General features: G+C 38.6%; 1 protein-coding gene across 1 annotated transcript in view; it reads right to left on the bottom strand.

Annotated features, from left to right (window-relative positions):
• Positions 1-19612, bottom strand: part of LOC149548482 (uncharacterized) — a 147897-nt gene that overhangs the window by 24201 nt on the left and 104084 nt on the right. The window contains exons 4-5 of the mRNA XM_089792538.1: positions 13905-13997; positions 13624-13767 (exon numbers count right to left, since the gene is read on the bottom strand). Coding sequence (XP_089648664.1) covers positions 13624-13767; positions 13905-13997 — 237 coding nt within the window. The remainder of the gene's footprint in view (positions 1-13623; positions 13768-13904; positions 13998-19612) is intronic.

Genomic DNA, 19612 nt, shown 5'->3' on the forward strand with positions numbered 1-19612 from the left:
GTAAATTGAATCAGAGGCATATAAAGTGGGTAGAGTTCTTGCAGAGCTATACATTTGTGTTGAAACATAGAAGTGGAAAATCTAACAGGGTTGCAGATGCACTAAGCAGGAGACAGTTGTTGCTTACAGTAATGCAGGTTGAAGTAGTTCGGTTTGATGAACTCAAGAACCTGTACCCTGAAGATCCTGATTTTGCTGAAGCGTGGAAAGCTTGTAAAGAGCCTATTGCTGTAGACAGAACTAAGTGGTTAGACTATCTGATTCAGGATGGTATGTTATTCAAGGGCAGCCAATTGTGCATTCCAAGGAGTTCCATGAGGGAAGGACATTTTGGTCAAGATAAGACCATTGCCATTCTTAGAGAACATTATTTTTGGACTCAGATTTCACAAGATGTGAAGAAGTTTGTATAGAGTTGCCAAGTTTGTCAAGTTGCCAAGGGATTTAGCCACAATACTGGACTATATCAGCCATTGCCTATTCCATCAAAGCCATGGGAGGACATAAGTATGGATTTTGTTCTTGGATTGCCGAGGACACCAAGGGGTAATGACTTAGTATTTGTAGTGGTTGATAGGTTCTCCAAAATGGCACATTTCATTCCATGCACAAAACTCATGATGCTGTCCATATTGCAGACTTGTTTTTCAGACAGGTGGGAAGACTACATGGTCTTCCAAGGAGTATAGTTTCTGACAAAGACACTAAATTTGTGGGATATTTCTGGAGAACATTGTGGAAAAAGTTGAGAACAGACTTGAAATTCAGTTCCACACATCACCCACAGACTGACGGCCAAACAGAAGTGGTAAACAGAAGTCTGGGCAATTTGCTAAGATGTTTAGTTGGGGATAAGCCCAAGGGGTGAGATTTGATTCTACCACAAGCCGAGTTTGCTTACAATAACTCTGTAAATAGGAGTACTGGTAGATCACCATTCCAAATTGTATATGGAACTAGCCCAAGGACTGCGCCAGAATTGAGGAAGATAGAGCAAGGGGAGAGGACAAGTGCTGAAGTTGAAGAATTTGCTGAACATATCAAGCGTCTGCATGAGGAAGTTCAAGCACACATTACCAAGATGAATCAAGAGTATAAAGCTAGGGCTGATCAAAGGAGAAGACATAAGGAATTCCAAGTAGGGGATCTAGTCATGGTACACTTACGAAAAGAAAGATTTCTAGACAGTACTTACAACAAGCTAAAAATGAAGAAATTTGGCCCCTACAAAATTCTGAAGAAACATGACTCAGGAAATGCATATGCGGTGGAGTTGTCAGATGGTATTCACATTTCTCCTATTTTCAACATTGCAGACTTAACAGAGTATCATGATGATGGTGCAGATGAGGAACTGATGTTAGAGCCATGTCCAATTCCTATTTCTAAAAAGGAGGAGATAGAAGACATTCTAGATCATCGTGTGGGTATTTGTACTAGAAATAGGCAATATGAAGAGTATTTGGTCAAGTGGAAAGGACGGCCGATAGAGGACTCAACTTGGATTTCAGCAGCTGAGGTTTCCCATTTGGGATTTCCTCTACCATTCATAAAGTGACAGGGTCACTTTTCAATCTACCCTGAGTGTCTGATGCAGGAGCATCCGGAGGTATAAGGGCAATCCTGTGTCACCCAAAAAAAATGTACTTAGACTTAGTTTCCCGTTTCATATGTTTTCATTTTTGGATACCCATTTGGGTCAAATAAAGGTTCCAACTCTCACAATTCCACTATCAGTGTTCTAGAATAGAGTATTTGAACACCTTGGGATACGTGTAAATGCTGAAAAAATAGGAGTATGTAATTGAGCCATCATTTTGGTGAACTAGGAGGTGTAAATTGGCCAGATGAATGTAATTGCAATTTAGAGCATTTTAGAAAAAGAATCAAGTCAAAAGGCCCCACGGTTTGAAAGTTATCGCAGTTTTTCGATTTTTGGAGACCTCCTAAGAATGCTTCAAAGTCAGGTTAGGGGCATAAATGACCTCGAAAAGGGCCGAAAAATAGGGGACGAGCGAAGCTGGTCCATAGGGCTGTAGAGCGCTTCGAGAGCTTTCCGAAAATGTAAACAGTTCATCAATCGGAGCTACGGTTCAAAAGTTATGCCTCCCAAAAGTTCGGTTACCGTTTTTGGATTCTTCTAGATTTGCACCAACTTCTAACGCGGCTTCTGGAGCCTTCTACTTGGTCGGTGGATGCCTACTAGCACTTTCTTGAATGTACTCCTAGTCCTTAACCCTCCGGGGTCTATTTAAGGACATTTTTGGCATTGTAAAAGGCAGTTCGGAGTAGAGTTTGAGAGGAGGTACTGAAAGGAGAAATTATCTCCAGATTTATGCTATTGTAAGCCCATATGGCATGTTTTGAAGTCTATTATCTCTGTACTGAATGTACTAGCTTATTTTCACAGTTAATACAATTTCCCTTTTCCTATTGTGTCCATTTTGTGCTTGGGTTGTGTTTCCATCACATTTACTCCATCCGGGACTTCTGATCTAAATCCACCTCACATTTGAAGGCTTGGGTGTTCATCCATACCTTCTTCGTCCCTAGGGTTTCCATCCCCAGAACTATCCAGTCACTGTGACCAGCAACAAGAGAAAGCTCACTATTTCAATCTCATAACATGTCTCAAATAAAAGGATGATCATGCTTATATAAATTTTTAGTTGGTGAATGCTTGTACTCATAGCAATGTGGGTTAAAAAATTCTTTACTTCTAATTCCTCATGAAGTAGCTTCTGGATTGGAATAACTGAAGTGACTTTATATTATAACTTTTTTTATGTTTGAAAGATAATGGGCCAAAGCCTAGACTAATTATTATTATTTATTAAAATAAATTATTATTGTGTTAAGCTCAAGTAGACTTGAACCAAAAACATCCTACATCAGAGGCTCACAAGTTACAATTGTGTTGTAAGCTCTTGCCTAACATTATATTATAAATTTATTATTGTCACTTCTTAATTCAATTAGTGAATGCTGTTAATGTTATAGTTTAGTCAGATAAACTTATGTTAATGTTATAATTCAGCGGGATAATCAAATTATATATATATGAGACATATAAATAATAATTTATGAGAAATATTTTAAAATATGCGATAATTATATACTTAACCATATTTGTTTCTTAAATAAGTTATTGCAAATTATAATAATAATTCATGGAGTGACTTAAGTAAGCGACTATTCTAAACATTGCTATAATCAGGCGACTGTTGATTGTTGACCGACGGGATTTGAAAAGGGTAGGACTCTAGCATGGGAGTCGAGGGTCGTGACTCCACGCTGAGTCACACCGTTTGACAAACTTAACACCACCACCCTATTTACAATTGGAGTTTATTCTGCATAAGATGATTGATCGAACACTTCACTTTACCAAAGTCTTTGACATCGGTTCTTAGCCCATTTATAATATCGATGAACACATCTGCAGATACAACAGTGGATACAGGCTACCGAACACATCTGCAATAGTATACCAAAAAGATATTAAGTCTACCACTACGTGAAGCATAGACATAAATCAGTCTTCAAAGAAATTAGTCTTCTGTAGATATAATATAATATTCAGTCCAGCACGGTGTATGTGAATTATACACATATCAGTTACTTCAGCCTGAAATCAGACTTACAAATATATTGATCATTGTAGTCTGCAATCAGACTTATAATTAAGAGCATTATATTTGACAAAAGTATACCAATCTGATATAGAAAATAATGTATATCTGATCTTCAACTTTAACATGGTATCACAGCCAGGTTCGAACAACTGGGATAAGAAATTTTAGTAAATATCAGAGGAGACAGAGTTTATGATTGGTGCTCTTTGCAAGGCAAATAAATTGGCTGAAGCTGTAGAGTTGTTTGAGAAGATGGAACTCATACGAAAGACTCCATGTTTTGTTTTGCATAACAACACATTGATGATGGGATTTGGAGTTGCTGGCAATGTGAAGAATAACCATGACCAATGTCATTATTCCCATGAATGAATTTGTTGCTTCAACTGTGAAGCTATTCAAGTCGTTGTTGAATACATTGATAAACAAGTATGGAGATAAAGTTGATTAAAGCATGATTGGTGGGAACTCTGAACAAGAAGCAACTGAGTGGGAATTTTACAATATGGGGGAGTTATAACCAATGTTCCATTCCTATTGTTTGGCAAATGCTTATGTGGAGACACTTTCTGGTTTGTTGCATAGGGACCCTCACTAGAGCAACGTGTATCAATAATGTTTATGTGCAGATAAGTATTTATCCTTGAGTATTACATTTATCTATTCATAGCAATCTCTCTCTTAATTGTATTTCAATATGTACTATAAGAGTTGTTTGTCTTGATCTTTTTTGGGGGATGCTCTTGTAGGAAAAAGAAGATAATAGCAGATTTGAAGAGAGTTTGCAATTTCATTAGAGGTAACCTTGGAAAGAGAGGGAGCAGATAGAGGATATGGTTCGGTTGACTTTTGAAGATCTTGATTATGTCTATTCAGAGGGAGTAAACCATGTCAAGATGGATTCTCCAATGATCAAGAAACTATAGCAGTCAGAGGGCTATGAATCATTTCATGACTATTTTGGGCCCTCTGTACATCATAAGAAAGTGACGACTTTCAAATGATCATCACTTGTACTTGCAGAAGTTATTGGAAGGTGATAATCTTACAATAACTTAAATCATGATATACATTTTATGTAAATGTTGAAACAGATCATAATAAATTATATCTTGTAAATCAACAACTAAGTGTTAGATGTCATTCACTTGATGGTCTAAGAGTTGTTTGAAGGTATTTGGTGAAATATCATGTGTTGATATTCTGTAGGCCATTACCTTATTGAGTAATTGAGTACTTGGTGAATATCATGTGTTGATATCCTCCAGGCCATTACTTAGAGTATTTGGTGAATATCATATGTTGATATTTTGGAGGCCAATGCTCATGATATCAAATGTGATATCAAAATGGTGGAGATCTTATGATCAAAGATGTCCTTAAAATTGCAGCCTTCCGAATATTACCAGTGGTGTAATATCCATGTGTGTATCCTTCTAAACTAAGAGGAAGTGTTAATGTTATGGTTGAGTGAAATAAACTTATGTTAATGTTATAATTCAGTTGCCTAATCAAATTATATATATATGATATATAAATAATTTTTATGAGAAATGTTATAAAATAGGCACTACTTATGTAAATATACACACACACACATACTTAACCATATTCACTACTTAAATAAGTTATTACAAATTATAATAATAATTCATGGAGCGACTGAAGTAAACGACTATTCTAAACATTGCTATAATCTGGTGACTATTGAATGTTGACCGACGGGATTTGAAAAAGGTAGGACTCTAGCGTGGAAGTCACAGGTCATGACCCCATGCTGAGTCACGCCATTTGACAAACTTAATGCCGCCACCCTATTTATCATCGAAGTTTATTCAGCATAAGATGATTGATCGAACACTTCATTTTACCAAAGTCTTTGACATTAGTTCTTAGCATATTTAATAATACCGATGAACATATCTGCAGATACAACAGTGGATACAAGATACTGAACACATCTGCAATAGAAACTTAATGCCACCACCCTATTTATCATCGGAGTTTATTCAGCATAAGATGATTGATCGAACACTTCATTTTTCCAAAGTCTTTGACATCAGTTCTTAGCATATTTAATAATACCGATGAACACATCTGCAGATACAACAGTGATTACAAGTTACTGAGCACATCTGCAATAGTATACCAAAAAGAACTTCAGTCTACCACTGTGTGAAGTATAGCCATAAATCAGTCTTCAAAGAAATTAATCTGCTGTAGATCTAATATAATATTCAGTCCAGCACGGAGTATGTGAAATATATACATATCAGTTACTTCAGTCTGAAATCAGACTTACAAATATATTGATCATTATAGTCTGCAATCAGACTTATAATTAAGAGCATTATATTTGACAAAAGAATACAAATCTGACATAGAAAAGTAATCTATGTCTGATCTTCAACTTTATCAAATGCACTTAATAATTATTTATTAAAATCTAACTTTAATAATAATTATAATCTAACTCCATTAATTATTGCAAATTAATTCTAACTTCACCAAGAGGTAACCGATTGCATTCACTAGTAACTAGGGAACCTTACTTAAATTTCGTAAGGGTCCATCTTATAAGAATTTGCCTTAGGGCAAAATTCACTCAGGAACTAAGAACTCAAACACAAGCACAACTGTAGACCAAAAAGAGACAGTATGATCAGAATGACGATATATTCATTCAATATGCCTTGTGAAAGTACACTAGGAGTGCCTGTATATAAAGGCTTCTGAGATACATCTAAAATGCCTCGGAATCAGCTACATGATAAATCATACAACCAAGCACATGTCCACCAAATATGGGTTATCCTCCATTAAGCACAGAAGTAAGTGCGATAATGAGAGGATAAGCCTACAAAGGTGTAACACGCAAATCAGTGTTGTAGACAACATGTGCTTAAATAGAGTTGTGTACTTCTGTATTGTCAACATGACAACGCAAAAAGGTGCGCAAACTCCTAAGTGTCTCACAAAATAAAATAATAAAATAATGCATTAACCTAAGTAAACTTAAGTAAGTGTAAATAGTAAATACGTATTTACACCAACACCCCCCCTTAAGTGCAACTTAGGGGAATGCCCTTAAGCTTACAAAAACTAAGATGAAATGCAAGATGAGTCCTGGCTACTAGGCCATGTTAGGTACCCATGTACATAATGAAATGCAATCTCTCATAAAGCGAAGAAAGAGGGAAAACCTCATGGGAAAAACCCTCCTCCAAAAAGAGAGATAAAAGGGATGCATGGATGGATGGACTAATCAAGAGCCCCCCCTATTACGACATACATCCAGTATATAAAATAGTGAAGAAGGAGAAGAACAAGACTTTATAAGAGGAAAAAGTCCCCCTCATAAGAAAGAAGAGGAAGAGAGACAAGGTAGTCCCCCCCCCCCCCCAAATGAAGAATGCCTTTCAATGAAAGCCGCTCCAAGTAAGAAGCTGGTCCAAGAGTGCAGAATGACGTTGCTCCCCTTTGGAAGAAACAAAGGCAAAGGTACAATCATGAAGATATATGGTGGCCCTGAAACTTGCTCAAGTATCCCTATGTTGATGCTGATGTTGGCCCCTTCCAACTGTGTTGAAAAGAACGAATGCAGATCTAGCAAGGATGTTTGTTGAACCTGTTCCAATGAACCATCTGTCTCCTCAACTGATAAAGAGACCTTCGACAACTGTTGTTCATAAGGATCCACAATCACGCCAACCTGTAAAGATTGATCATGTAGAGAATGGACATGAGGGTCAGAGTGAGCCCTTGCAACAACTATAGAAGGATCATCGTCATCAATGAGAAGATGCAAATCATCAAGGCTGTCTCCCAAATCTGCGGTGTGTGACTCTACGAACAAACCTGGAATGTCTACCATGTAGTCATCAACTAAAGTTGGAGATGGAAGACAACATGTACCATGTTGTGTTGGACCTTTCACTGTGGCAATGTATGCATGTGGACTGGACTAATGATGTGACCTCTCACTGCAACTGTCGATAGAACCCCACGTGTCTGAATTTGTTGAAGCACTATCGCTAGTGTCACTATCAGTTTCCACAGTATATGAAGTGCAGAGAGGATTAGAGGATAAGCTAGGTGAACTTTCCTCAAAGTGAACACATGAGTCTTTGGATCCATAAGTCTGTATGCCTTTGCATTGTCTTCATACCCAATGAAAGTACAAGGCCTAGGTGTCAGTGCCTTGCAATCCCTGGAAGATAGGTTTGCCCATGTTGGACAACCAAAGACTCTGAAGTGACTCACAATTGGTTTTCTACTGCACCATGACTCAAAAGGAGTCTTCCCATCTAGGGCATTATGAGGAGACCTATTAAGTATGTGAGTAGCACTGCTAATGGCTTCAACTTCTAATGTAGGATCAAGAGACTTGGCCTTTATCGTGCAACTTGCCGTGGATTTGAGAGTCCTAATCCTCAGTGTTGCAACATCTTTCTTGTGAGGACTGAATGTTGGTGGATTCTGAAGACCAATTCCCTCAAGTCTGCAAAAGTCTCTAAGTCTTTTGTTCTCATTGTCTACCTGTAGTACCTTGATGGCTTTCCTAGATTTATGTTCAACATGAGTTTTGAAGACGTGAAGCTTATCAACCACTTCAGTCTTGTGATGAAGGAAGTAGACCCAAGTGAATCTTGAAAAGTCATCAACAAATGTGAGGATGTAGCGGCCTTGGCTGATTGATGTCACTGCAAAGGGTCCTGCTAAAACCATGTGAACCATCTAGAGAACAACTGGTGCTCGTGAAGACTTGCCTTTATCATACTTCTCCTCGAGATGCATATCCACTGAACATGAGGAATAGTCACCCTTAGAAAAGTTGATGTTAGGTAGACCTTTGACCATGTGTTTTGAGCAAAGTTGCTGAAGAGAGCAGAAGGCAAGATGACCAAACCGCTCATGCCATAAGTTGATTTGTGAATGTGAGTGAGTCAACAAGGCTTGAGAAGGAGACTTAGGCACAAAGTGGGAGAAGGAATAAAGCCTCTTGTCATCATTGACTTTCCCCACTGCAACCAATGAATCATCTCTAAGATTGCACACCATCACGAAATCTGGAAGGAACTCAACTTTGTGACCATCTCCAAGGTGAGTGATTTGGTAAACTACGAGGAGATTGGAGCTAAGGTTTGGAACGTAGAGAACATCTTTGAATTCCCCATTTTCCATTTCCACATGTCCTTTCCCTTCAACTTCCATTCTAGTATCATCTCCCATGAAGATGTGTGGTACCTTTGACTGCTTCAATGAAGAAAAGTCTTCCTTTAAAGAACCCATATGATAGGAGGCACCTGAGTCAAGTATCCATCCCGAAGAAGAACTTGTGTTTGCCGTAAGTGCTTGCCCTTTTCCCTTTGAAGAGGTTGGAGTTGAATCCTTGGAAGTACTTGGCAATTGAATCTTGTTATTCCTAAGTAGGTTTTCCAGCTCATCGTTTCTTTTAGTTTTGCAATGATGCTCGTCGTGATTTGGCTTTTTGCAATATGCACAAAAAAAGTTTGTTCTTCTTTTCATTACTTCCCTTCTTGTTAGAAGAAGAATTGCCTTGTTGTGAGGAGGATTGTTGTGTCTCAGACTATGATTTCTGCTTCCACTGCTTCTTCTTCTTGTTGCTTTTCCCTCCTTGAATTGATTGGTGCTCATCACTATCCACCGAGGCTTTGGTCTTTGATGTCATGAGAAGTCCTAAATCCATCAAGTGAGATTGTTCAACAATCAACATCTCTGCAAATGCATCAAATGCAAGCTTCGGGTAAGCAATTCTCATGGTCAACCTGTGAGTATTAAAACTCGAAACAAACGAAGCATACTCTGAAGGTAGCCTCTTCAGGATGTGATGAATCAACTTTTCATCCTTCATGGAATTTCCACAATCTTGGCTTTGTTGATGTAATCCTGAATTGTGTCAAAGTTCTTTGGATCCAAGAGAAGTAGATCATCCTCAATCTGAAATCCCTTTTCTTCATCCACCTTACCATACAATGATTCAAGTTTGTCCCATGCAGGTTTGGATTTTGTAGAATTGGCAATGTGAAAGAAGAGATCTCTATGCACACGACTCCTGATAATTCCTAAAGCCTATTGGTCTTGTTTTTTTCCATTCAATGAGTTCTTTAGCATCAGTAGGTTTGGTAATTGTACCATCTATATAAAGACTATAACCTTTTTCCATTAATCTACTCCATGCAATATCTTTCCATGTAGAATAATTGCATGAAGTTAGAGGTGGACATTTAAATGAACCTATGATGCAGATCTGGAAAGTAAACAAAAAATAACGCACTTTCAAAAAAAATGGAACTTGTTTTCGTGTCCAAATGAGCCCATACGGAGTGTTTGAAGTTACAAAATGCAAGATTAAGCAGGTACAGTCGCCAAAAAACGCAATTTCTGAAAAATCCTTGCACCAAAACCAAAAAAGAACACCACCACTAGAAAGTTCAGGAAATTCTACCCAATTTCAAAAAAAATTGCACCTAAATCGGAGTCCGGATGTCCGAGTTATGGGCTTGCAAAGTCAGGGTACCAAATCAAAAAGCAATCTAGAGAGGGGTCTGGAAGGAAAATTGAGTGCTTAAATTTGACGGTCAAACGATCGTTGCAGCAGTTATAAAGTTCCCGATTTTGACAGTCAGACGACCGTCAATTTTAACCTAGCAATATGATGACGTCAACAAAAAATCAACGGCCCTAGGTGACGTGGCAATTGGCTGGGCTATCCGTACAGTACAGACTATACACGTGGCGGAGGTCGTACACTGTACAGAATTGCTGACAGAGCTCCTGTGTGACTGATGACGTGTCAAGGTTGTACACATGGCAGGAGATGTGGCGGTCGCCTAGTTGTTCCACGTGGCAGACAACGAATGGCGGAGGAATCCGCGTGGCAAGTGAACTGACGTGAGTCCTAGATCTACATGGACACTTGTGCAGAGTCTACGTGGCTGTAGACACGTCTGCGGGTTTTTCTGTTGCTGCTGCAAATGCGCCACATGTCTAGTGTGCAGGGTCTGTGCCGAGACAGGCAATCATTGCCTGCAATGCCGAAAAAGTTTTTTTTTTTTACAACACCAGTGAACAGCTTTTAAAGCCGTTGGTAGTCTCAGGCTGCCGCAAAATAAAGAATGGCTAGAAGTATAAATGCAGCGGCGCCGGTTTTGCACTGCGGGTCGCTGAAATTCTTCACATCGTGCCAAATTTGGAGTTCCACGGGCACCAAATCTTATACTATTTATCCCACATGTACAAGAATAATGAGTTGTGGGTAGTTTAAAATGGAAGCCGCGGGGTAACAAAATAAAAGGCCTGTCCACAGGTGGTTATGTGGTTTTGCCGGATGAATAATATGCTCCGATCAATGGTGGATGCCGGATTTATGGTAAGACCTCGGTCTGAAGCCAAATTAATATGAAGCCTGCTTAATTAAGGATTATTCCTCTACGCAGGGTTAAGATCTAACAACCCAGTACCTACCAAAAAAATTTCTCTACTTGCCCAGAGGGCAAAAAAAAATTTGAAATACCCAAACCAAAAAAATAATGCAAAGATTTAAAAATGCAGATCTGAATAAATTAATTAAATCTGCAAAATGACCATACCCGAACTGCAAATCGGGGCCTTCAGGTGCCGATTTGCAAAAAAAATTTGACTCATAGTCGACTTTGGCCTAAGGTAGCCGAGTTTATAGTTGATCTTCACCGAATCAGCATTCCGAACGCAATGGCAAGGTCAGATTTGGCTCTAGACACTCCCAATTTCTGCAGTACTCTAGATTCGGGCCGAGATGTTGAAGCAACAATGCTCTGGAACGGCTGTGTGATGAGAAAATCTCCAAGAGCTCTGATACCGTGTAAGAATTTGCCTTACGGAAAAATTCACCCAGGAACTAAGAACTGAAACAAAAGCACAATTGTAGACTAGAAAGAGAGAGCATGATCAGAATGACGATATATTCATTCAATATGCCTTGTGAAAGTACACTAGGAGTGCCTATATATAAAGGCCTCTAAGATACATCTAGAATGCGTCAGAATTAGCTACATGATAAGTCATACAACCAAGCACATGTCCACTAGATATGTGTTATCCTCCATTAAGCACGGAAGTAGTGCGATGATGAGAGGATAAGCCTACAAAGGTGTAACACGCAAATCAGTGTTGTAGACAACATGTGCTGAAATAGAGTTGCATACTTCTATGTTGTCAACATGACAATTCAAAAAGGTGCACAAACTCCTAAGTGTCTCACAAAATAAAATAATAAAATAATGCATTAGCCTAAGTAAACTTAAGTGTAAATAGTAAATACGTATTTACACCAACACATCTCTATCAACCCTTGATTTACTATAATAGCTATGTTCCCCCGAGTTTCTGGGACGGCAAAAAAATTTGCCAATTTTAGGGACGGAGGGGGGTGGCAAATGGGGATGACTAGAAAACAATAGGGAAAATTAAAATATATAAAAAAATTTAAAATATGTATATGAAAACATGGATAAAGCATGTACTTATGCATAATAGAACCTTAGTATATATAAATTAGAAGAATTCATATGCCAAATTTGAGTTACTTTGAGAGTCAAAGTCTAATTTGTTCTAGAAGTCAAAGTCAAAGTCCCCTAGGTGTCCCAAGTCCTGAGATGTTTCTGAAACATGAATGGCTGAAAATATATCAGGGAGGTCCCCGAGTAACATTGATAATTAGTAAACCCCTAAATACTTGGTCAAAACAAAGGTGTCAAAGGTTGTAAATGCAACTAAGGCCAATCCAGGTGTTCTTTCAAATATAGAATGCTTGATAAATGACTTACTATAAATAGTAAGTGTACGAAATTGACCCAAACGAAGAGCAATTCTGAATGCTTTTGATCTTCGGAAGGGAAAGAGCCTCCTATTCTGCCAACTAGGATGCTCTAACCATCTCACTTAGCCTACAAGGGCCAATGATAGACTAAACCAACCCACCAACCATGGTGAGCTAAAAAGGGGACATTACATTTTCCTCTTTTTGGCTCTCAAAACCGTTTATGTCAAGCCTAATGTCATCGGCTTTATTGATAAGAATATGAAAAAGCTAATTACTTGAACTTATAATTGCTATATATGATTACTTGCTAACTACTTCGTAGTGTTCAAGGTCTCCCACTCCTTAATCACATATATGTTTTATTCCTAGTTTGTTTTTTATGTAAAGGATGGATGCATCACACACACATGCCCAAACACAACTATTGTAATGTATTCCAATGCAAGGAACACCATAAATGATGTAGAGATTCTGAGTGAATAAACAACTAAGGAACAACCATCCCCATCAAAGTTGATTAATCACAAAAATTCAACAATGCATACATTATGCATAATCAAACCCCATACTAATCATATGGTATTCTTAGCTTATTACAAATTGAAATCATAATAGTCTATTACATGCCATATATTTATTCTCCTATAGGAATTCAATTGAAGTAGATATCCATCATTTCCCTGTTGTGTGCATGAAAGTCTCTGCCATATCTTAACAATGAGAGGTTTAGCATCATGTTTCCATACATGTCTGCAAGTACAAGGATTTTACTCTTAACCATAATTGTATTCTTCACTGTATCTTATTTTGTCTACAACATGAGATAATGATAATTAATTCAAATTGTCCCTCGAAGAAGCCTTAAAATATATTATTACAGAGAGGACAAGGAAAATGCATGTCAAGTGCCAGGGTTTGTGCAGAATATAGCATATCAACTTGCTAAAGGAATGTAAAGGATATTACAATACAGTATCTTAATTCAACAAGATGAAATCACTGCATGGAGGAAATTTGAATTTGCATTCCTTTGTAGCAAAGTGTCAGAGAAACTTGTTTTATAGTTGATGTCAGTGATCTAGAAAGCAAAAATATAGGAAAGGAAGCAAGAATAAAACACATGTTCATGATTTTTTGTGGCGCGAGAAGAGGGGAGAGAGGAACCTGCATAACCACAAGGTTAGAATCACCTTGCACGCGAATGGAATCAACTCCCTTACTTAAGCAAACTTTCAATCCTCGATTAAGTGCACGATATTCAGCAACATTGTTTGTGGCAATACCGACACCTTCCTTTATCTTGCATGCCTATATAAGTTCATAGAGTGTTTTAGGAACATTACTTCTATTACCCACACATATAATTTAATGTAATTGAATGTAACATTCAAATATCCACCATAGAATGAAAAATCAACTTGTCAACAAATTCTAAATCAAAATACCACTGAACCATCAGGGTTACGTAGAAGTGCTCCTGCCCCAGCTCTGCCTGGGTTACCCTTTGATGCCCCATCAAATTCAAGAAAATAAGGATCCTAAAAGAACATGTAATGTAAAAATTATAGAATATCATAAAATCCTATCTAACATTAACAGGGCCAGTTGAATATACAAGTAAAAAAATTGCAAGAGTATAGAATCTATATAAAATTATTCAATGATTCAGACTCAGTGATAATGACTTTATTCAAGCATTGTTATAAATAATCAATTACAAATTGTATATTTATTTGAGAGCAGTGTTATAACAGAGAAAAATATAGAAGCAGCATGTAAAACAGATGCACATACAAGAAAAATTATAAGCAAAATATTGAACATTACTGTCACATTTAAACATTTGAAACAAGACAGTTCCCCAAAGTACAAATCAAGTGCAACAAGGGCATTCAACCAACAAGCTGCAACTAGTAATTCACAAATCTCAGAAGTAAATCAAGCAGAATTATAAAAATTACTGAGATTCATCCAATTTTTAGCCATCTTCATGGTCAAATATTCTATTGGCTTATCGCCTTTCTGACCTTGCAAATAATATATAAAACCTAGCCTGAATAAAAGACTAGAAATCTTGAATCCCAAGAAAAATTATCATTAAAAATAAACTATTCAAAGAAATAAAGAGTAATTCTCAATGATGTTAAAAACATGAATTTAGTAGGGATTTCTGTATTAATAAATAGGTCTTGAATAATATTTATATAGCTCTAATTTAAGGTGCACAATACCTTATAAATTTAATATGTTTTAGTATACTAAACTATAATTAATTAGTTAATAATATTATTTGTATAAAGATTTATATTTAAACATTTATTAAATGTAATGTTAGCTTTCAAGGGTTATGGTAACTTCCTATGCAGGCTTTATCTAGGGACAGCAAGAAAGCAATAAGTTGCACAAGATAAGAGTAGCTAGTTGGGAACTTGAGAGGGAAAAAAGTGGCTAAAAGAGCTACTATTAAACCTGCAGTGTTGTTGGGAAAATCTATATTGTAGCAGATGGGTAGAATTGTATCCGAACGGGTGCGTGACGGTTGAGTCACCCCTTCGGGAAGATATATGTACACCGTCCAGAATGGACTTTGGATCATCATAATCAAAATTGTAATCATCATTGTAATCAATCATATCAAATATTGTAGTATCTTCTGCATACATGCGAAAAATAAAAGGAATACTTCTGTGTTACATGTTCTTTTCTACTATCTGAATGCATTAATAAACCATTTACCCTATATGGTAAACATTTGGCGTCGTTGCCTATAAGGACCGGGTGCTATGAATGTCGAACACATTGAATAAAGATAGAAATAAGAATCCAGAAAATGACGACATAAGAGTGGCACGGGAAGTATTAAACCGCACACAGCAAAGCGACCGGAGGCACATACTCCAACAACTCGCCGAAGGGTACGGCAATGGTGGCACAGGAAGTGACCACGGTACCACAGGAGCACTAACGAATGAAGTGCAGTCACCAAGTTAATCAAGGGAAAGGTTGATAGAAGAAGCCTGAGAAAGGCGAAGGGTGGTTGAAGGAACAAAGGAAAAATTGGCAAACTGGTATACGCCAAGGGGGAATATGGACGGAAGGGAAAGGACCAGTGCGGCTTGAAGTGTCGAAGGAACTCGAGCGTGTGGTGAACTTTTCGCCCCTGATACACCTGATGAGCAAATATAGTTTGGTCGAAACAACCAAGTCCTTGAGGAAGCCTTCACGCCACTTGGGAACGTAGGTGTCCGTAACGCAAGTGTTCAGAGCAGTACAGGAGTAGAGAACAACGTGGGTACAAACAACAGCGCACAACAAAAGAAAGAAAGGGTACCGATGGCCGGTCCAAAGGAAAAGTTACCAAAGTTCAATGAGGATGACACAGCTGACCCGATCAGACATTGCAAAACTTGCAAGACGATTTGGACAACGGATGGAGAAAATGACCACAACAAATGGGCAAGGCTATTTCCAGCCACCTTACAAGGTGTAGCAATCGATTGGTTTTCTGACACCGATCTAGCAAAGCTAACGACATGGGAAAACATAAAGAAGGAATTTATTACAAAGTTTCAACTGCTACGAGATGACAATGAGATAGTAGCAAAAATCTACACCACAAAACAAGGGAAAAATGAAACTGTCCGTGTACATGCTAGAAAGTTAGAAGAATTAGTAAATAAAATGGAAAGTAAGCCAACAGACAGGCTGAAAAAGAGATGGTTCATAGAAGGACTACGCCCAGAGTTAAAAAGGAAAATGAAGATTGTACCACCATCATCGTACGCTAAAGCATACAATCGAGCAATGGACTTAGAAAGTGAACAAAATACAAAAAAGAAGAAAAGCAAATCATCTGATTCAGATGTATCCTCTTCTGAAGATAGCAGTGGTGCTGAAAAGGGCAGTAAGAAGGTCCGAGCTCTCCAAAAGAATATGATCAGGATGATGAAAGAATTTAAGAATATACAAAAAGGGAATAGCCAAACCAAAGAAAACGAGCTATGGTGCACAGAATGCAAGACAGAAGGTCACACGAAGGGATCCTGTCCGAAGAATCAGTTCTATGATATATGCCAAATCGCAGGGCATTACACAAAGGAATGCCCGTTCAATATGAAAACAAGACGGCATCAACAAGTGCTCCTAATGCAAGAAGCATCCACGTTGGGAGGAAACGGAAACACAAACAATGATGGTGCCACCTCGAGTGGGTACAAACACAATAGAAGAGGACAGAACAACACCAACACCAACAACAACGATAATAACAATAATAACGAAGGCCGCAGTCGGATTCAATATGATGCGAACGGCCGACTGATGACTCAGTGTCGGGCATGCAACTTATGGGGCCACTTTGCGTGAAACTGTACAACGACGAACAAACTGAAGTTTATATGCAGATGGTCTAGTCCCGGAGACCATGAAGACACCAAGTACCCGAAATTGAAATTAGGAGTGAATTTGATCAGCATCGAAGCAAGAACAGACAAAGAGGAAGTCCTGGCAATTACGCGTAAACAGGCAAAGTTGTACCTAGACCCGACGAAAGAAAAGAAGAGACTGGAAGAAGCATAGGAAGAAATTGAGAAGGGGATGCAGACAGAGAAATCACAAACAGAGAAGGGAGACGCTGAAAGTACCTCAATGAGGAACTGCATAGAACAAAACATCATAAGGCAGATATTACAAACTAAAATACCAATAAAATTAAATGATATGATCCTTACAATGCCCCAACTACGAATGGCACTCACAAACATGGCTTCGGCTGCTAAACTACTCGAAGAACATAGGAAGGAGAAGGAAACCGAAACAAGCGCAGCAGACCCAATGCTGCTAGCCCTCACATCATGAAGGCATCAGGCGGTCGTAGAAATGGTTATATTGGGAACAATCCTCTCAAACACAATTGTGGACAGAGGTTCAGGGGTAAATGTCCTACCAAAAGATACCTGGAAGAAGTTGGGATAGCCGACATTGTGGCCACCCACGTTCCAATTACTAACTGCAGACCAACATGGCATTAAGCCTCTAGGGATCCTGATGGCACAGCTAGTAACTATTGGAACACAGTCATTACTACTCGACTTTGAAGTCATCCCGCTAAAAAGAAGGGGATATGACACCATTCTAGGACGAGGATGGCTTGTACAAGCAAAGGTTAAACATGATTGGAAGAAGAATACGCTATCAATGGAGAGTAGAGAACGGAGATTCATTATTGATCTACACACACAAATGGTGGGAGAAGAAGTTGGATCGTCCGATTCAGAAGGAGAGGACGAAGGGAAGAAGTAGATGGAACCGGGCGAGGAAGGAGTCCTACGGTTGAAAGGTGGATCGAAGGACGATGATCTAAATTCGGTGAATGGTCTATTTCATTGGCAGATGGAGGATTATGAACTCTTCCAAAGCTGCAACATAATAACGATAGAGGAAGAACACAACGGAAAAGGATTTCCAAAAGAATTTAGGGAAATAAAAGAAGGGAACGCACAGCTGGATGAAACACTTACACATGTATTCAATAAGGAAAAGCCAATAAAATATGAAGAATCCACAGTACAAACCATGAATTTGGGAGATGATACCGAACCAGAGAACATACCATATGAACCTAGCAAAAAGAAAGATTCCACCGTAGAGTACACGGTGAACAGACCACGCAGAAAGAAAAGATTACACCACACCACGGATATACTAGAAAGGTGTCGACAACAAGGAAAACACATCATACGGTCTGCACAGGAAACAAAGAGGAAGAGCTTAATAAAAACTGCAACAGTACAGAGTGAAGGTTCTAAAATCAAGAATACAGTTATTGGCAGCAAGGAGTGGCAGCCAAAGGAATTCATGGTATCGAGTTTCAAGAACAAACTGGACGATATGGATAGTCTAAGGGAGAGATTGTATAATTTAAACAAACTTGATGAGCAACAATTGCAAGCACAACGGGCCATAAAGATTACACAAAACAGGCATAAGGCATGGCACGACAAGCACTTGAAGTTGAACAGATTCCAATCAGGTCTAGTGTTGAAGTATAATGGGCGCAACAAGATCAGACCAAGCAGATATAAAATAAAGTGGGTCGGGCCATATAAAATTCACGAAGTGGGTGATAACAAAGCAATCAAACTATGCACGCTACACGGAAAGGAAGTGGCCAACGCAGTGAATGGGTCGAAGTTGAAAATCTACTAGGGAAGAAATAATGCACCTCCTCCACGGACGAACAACTGAGGGACAGTATAAAAATAATAAATATTAATGTAAGTATGTAAATAGGTGTAAATAAAGAATTAAAATTCTCATAGTTGGCAGAAGTAGGAATACACAAGGAACGCACATAAAGCAACAAAAAAGCATAGTACGGTCGTTGACAGTGTAATAATAGTCACCATACGACCTAAAACAAACCAACGAGAAAGAGACAAAGTACTATTACAGCTGTACGGCCACCACAGATAGAAGAAACGATGTTGTACGGCGTACGAGCATGCATCCAATAAAAACCACCACACGATGGGTAATTGCAAGCACAAAGTATTGTTAAAAACAGTATCGTATGGAAACCACCATGCATCGTACGGCATCCATAGGAGAAGTCACCGTCAGAGAACAACAGATGTCGTACGGCCGTACGGAAAACAACTAAGGGGTGAGCCATCATCTTAACATTGCATCAAGAGAGCCAGGAAAAATGGTTTACGGCATTTGGAAAGCATAAATCCACCGTACGAACAGAGAAGGTTGTAGTACGGAAAGAGAAGATTGGAAGAGGCAGAAAGAACCACCATACGACACTCAAAGACAAAAGGAAAGGCACACCGTACAGCATTGTATGACACATATGAAGGAGACTGTACAGACACATGATGAAGAACTTTGACCGTACGAACACATGGGAAGGAGAGAACTTGGTCGTACGGCTCAAGGAGGAATAAAATTCAAGTAAGAAGGAAGACCGTACAGCAAGTTGGAGAAAGGAACAGAACACCATAGGGCCCCCACCTAGAACACTATACGACTGAGAAGGAACATCGTACGGCCCCATCAAGATCACCGTACGGCCTTGGAAGGAGCTATTAGAAGGCTATATTAAATCTTCCATACAGTCAGTTGAGGTGACCATACAGCCTAAGGAAAG

Source organism: Cupressus sempervirens, chromosome 7, assembly GCF_028749045.1.
Source record: "Cupressus sempervirens isolate cs-2001-9-10 chromosome 7, ASM2874904v1, whole genome shotgun sequence".
In the NCBI taxonomy this organism is placed as follows: Eukaryota; Viridiplantae; Streptophyta; class Pinopsida; order Cupressales; family Cupressaceae; genus Cupressus; species Cupressus sempervirens.